Below are 3467 nucleotides of genomic sequence, written 5' to 3'. Positions count from 1 at the left end.
AGATTTGCCTGAAGGGGCAGTTCTTCAGTTCAGCCGGCTTAAGAAAGAGTCAGAGGGTCCCAGCCAGAGACCCTGCTGCCTCAGGACGTGGAGCTGGTCGGGATTCCCACCATGGCCTGGGCCCCGCTCCTTCTCGCTCTGCTCACATACTGCTCAGGTGTGCAAGGGGAGATTTTTCTCCATTTCTTCATGCAAACATATGTCCCCTTCTCCCTGCCTCTGCCCTGGCTGCCTGCTATTATTTACCTCTCAATGCAGTGATTAAGTATTGTCTTAATCCCTGTGCTTTCTGCTCCTTTTCTAGGTTTGTTTGCCCAGAACGTGGTAACGCAGCCACCCGCAGTGTCTGTGTCTCCAGGACAAACTGCTCGGCTCACCTGCTCTGGGACTGGCAGCTATGTCCACTGGTACCAACAGAAACCTGGCAGTGCCCCCCTACGCATTATATATGATGATACTAAGAGACCCTCTGGCATCTCTGACCGATTCTCTGGCTCCAAATCTGGAAGCACGGCCACGCTGACCATCACTGGAGTCCAGGCCCAGGACGAGGCTGATTATTACTGCAGCATGTGGGTTAGCAGCAGTTCTCCGCCTCACGGTGACACAGTGCAATGAAGAAGTGAGACATAAACCAGAAGGAGGGTTTTACACTTGCTTCTTGTGTAACCAGCTGAGCTGGAAGAGAGATTTCTGATTCTCTTGTCAGCTGCAGCCTCGATCTATAGAGGGCGCTGGGAACCCACTCGACTGCCGCACGCAGGATGTCTTGCTAGGATTGCCAGAGTACAAGGAGCCTTGGTGACTTGACTCAGAGTTTCAGCCCCTCCGGGGACTCACTGTGAGATACATGAATGTACTGAATGTGCAGAGATCTAAAGTGACTTTTGGCTGAATCTCCTCTGCTACCACCCTGCCAGCACCCCATCTGCCACCGAGTGTCCCAGCCCCTCTACAGCCATCACAGTCCAAGCATTGACCCTGGCACTCACTGCACACCTAGCCCCTGCTCCACCCCAGCCCACCGCATCTACACACCACGGCTGCTCTTCCCAACACCCCCTGGGATTCCTTCTTATAAGGCCAGGAGGGGGCTCAGGCCTGGAGCTGGAGCTGGGCAAAGCCAGACTGAGACTTAGGGTTCAGGTGGGGAAGGTCTGCACGTCCTACAGGTTGAGGAACTGCTCTGGGCATCCACGCTTGGTTGACAGAGACCAGGAGGTCCCCGCCTCCAGTATAGGATGCACTGACCCCCACAGATGGAAAATCATTTGTCCTGTCCTCCTGCAATGGCCACAAGAAGTTATGCAGCCAGGTTCAGTCCTGTGGCCTCTGCTCTTGAGGAAATGAAACGTGGCAGCAGCTGTTGAGCAGAGGCAGATTTGCATGAAGGGGCCAATCCCACACTGGGCAGTTCAAGAGAGACTTAGAGGGTCCCAGTCAGGCATGCATTCGCCTGAGGATGCCAAGGAGTCCTGGATTCCCACCATGGCCTGGGCCCCGCTCCTCCTTGCACTGCTCACCTATTTCTCTGGTACTAGGCTGGGCGCAGGGAGTTTCAGTTTTTTAACTAGGGGCTACATTCATTTTTCCACAGCCATGCGCTACCTGCACAGACCAACAAAGTTTTTCATCCCCATCTTTTCTCCTCCTGCCCTACGTTCCCTTGCTCAGCATGTGGTGACACAGCTGCTGGCAGTGGCTCTCTCTCCAGGACAAACAGCTCAGCCCCCTGCTCTGTGCTAGCACCGTCCCTCAGCACAGGCCTGTCACAGCCCATCCCCAGCTCTCCTGGGGACACGCATGTCCCGGTCGACAGGTCCCAGGCCAGACTCCAGCACTGCTGTGTGGATGCTGCACAGGCTGCCCCAGAGTCTCCACCCACTGTGACTGCTGCTCTTCCCTCTTCAACCCTCCTTCCCTTCCTGCTCCGCAGGGTCCTGGGCCCTTTGCTGCCCTGTGCTGCCTTGTGGGATGGGACAAGTGGCCCAGCTCACACCTATTTGGCAGGAGAGGGCAGAGGCCCTTTATCAGGCCATGGTGAGTCCATGCTGGCTGTTCCTAATCACCTTCTTCTCCTCCAACTGCTTAGAAATGCATTCCCCGAGGACCTGCTCCATGACTTCTCCAGCCACTGGGGTGCGGCTGAGATCCTCCTTTTTTCCTTTCGGAGCCTAATTATGAATGGGATCACAAAAGTAGTGACTGACTGCATGAATGAAGCTCCCCCACACCCCCGACCCAGTTGCCTGCATCATAACTTTGGAGTCACACAGGCGCATGTTACAATGTGCCAGCTCTAGATTTTGCTTGTCCTCAGAATGGCGGCTGCAACTGTCTGAACCCCTCTCAGAGGGGTTCAGACAGGCTGGTGGCACAAACACATTGGTTACTCCAAGGCAAATAATGTCCTGACATGGAGCAGATGGCAGGAAGGTATAACAGGGTGCTCCAAGCTTAGGGCCACTGCGAAGTATGAAGCAACACCCACTCCCACTACTGGTTGTGAAGGTGCCTACTGTTGGTCCTCGCCACACAAAAGTGATGCCAGGGCTGCTGCCCTGCTCAGTGCACCTCAGTTCTGCTCCTGAGCTGGAGCAGGGGAAAGGGCATCGCAGCGCTGTTACTTGCAGCTGTGGGGAGTCAGACTCGTGCTGGTGGCAGCCCTAGCAGTGAGCACTGGAGGGCACTGTGCACCCACTGTGACAGACACGGGGACAGCATCTCCTGCTTAGCACAAGGCACAGAGCCAGAGCTGCCTGGAAACAGTGCCATCACCCTTCACACAACAGGGTGACTTTCTCACTCTCAGAGGGAGGCCATGGTTGTAGCACAGGCCCTCTGTTACCTTTGTGCTGAATACACTCGTATCATCCCCAGCTCTGCCTGGATGCAGGCACATCCTGGCCTGCAGACTCCAGGTCACAGACCAGTCCTGCTGCCTGTGTGCCCTGCTCAAAGAATATGTGCATGGCATCTTCTGCTCCTCTGCCCCTTAATCCTGCTTCTCTTCCTGCTGTAGAGGGTCCTGAGTACTTTGCCAGCCACTGCAACAGCTGAAAGACCTATCCTGTTGCCTGGATGTTTTGCCCAGAGAATACGGGCATGGGGTCTTCTGCTACCCTTCCCTTCCCTACCCACCCACTCACACTCCCCTTTTTCTTGCTATGGAGGCTCCTGAGTACTTTGCCACCCAGCAGCCCAGTGGCTTAGCCTGGTGCCCATCTGGAAACAGCAGATTCAACGTGGCCAAAGGTATGAATTTATCCCTGCAGCAGCGTGGGTGCACATGCCAGAGAGGGCTGTCCTGGGCTGGTCTGGGAGAGGGCTGGCACTCCTAACATTGCTCACACTCACTGGTGTACCGTGGATCCCAGTGCCTTGACCTGGCCCCTTGCCCCTCGCTCTCCAGAGCAGGGAAAGTCAGGGGGGCCGTGTGACAGTGTGGGCTGCGGCAAGGGCCTGGC

At 55.9% G+C, this 3467-nt stretch overlaps 1 gene segment (V, D, J or C); it reads left to right on the top strand.

Annotated features, from left to right (window-relative positions):
- Positions 1–64: 64 nt before the first annotated feature.
- LOC102371541 lies at positions 65–618 on the top strand. The segment is given in 2 exon segments: positions 65–157; positions 305–618. Coding segments are annotated over 2 exon segments (360 nt in total).
- The last annotated feature ends 2849 nt before the right edge of the window (positions 619–3467 follow it).

The sequence above is a fragment of the Alligator sinensis genome, unplaced genomic scaffold (assembly GCF_000455745.1).
Source record: "Alligator sinensis unplaced genomic scaffold, ASM45574v1 scaffold1620_1, whole genome shotgun sequence".
NCBI lineage: Eukaryota > Metazoa > Chordata > Crocodylia > Alligatoridae > Alligator > Alligator sinensis.
Note: the sequence above shows the minus strand (reverse complement) of the source record. Positions and strands in the feature narration are given on the sequence as shown.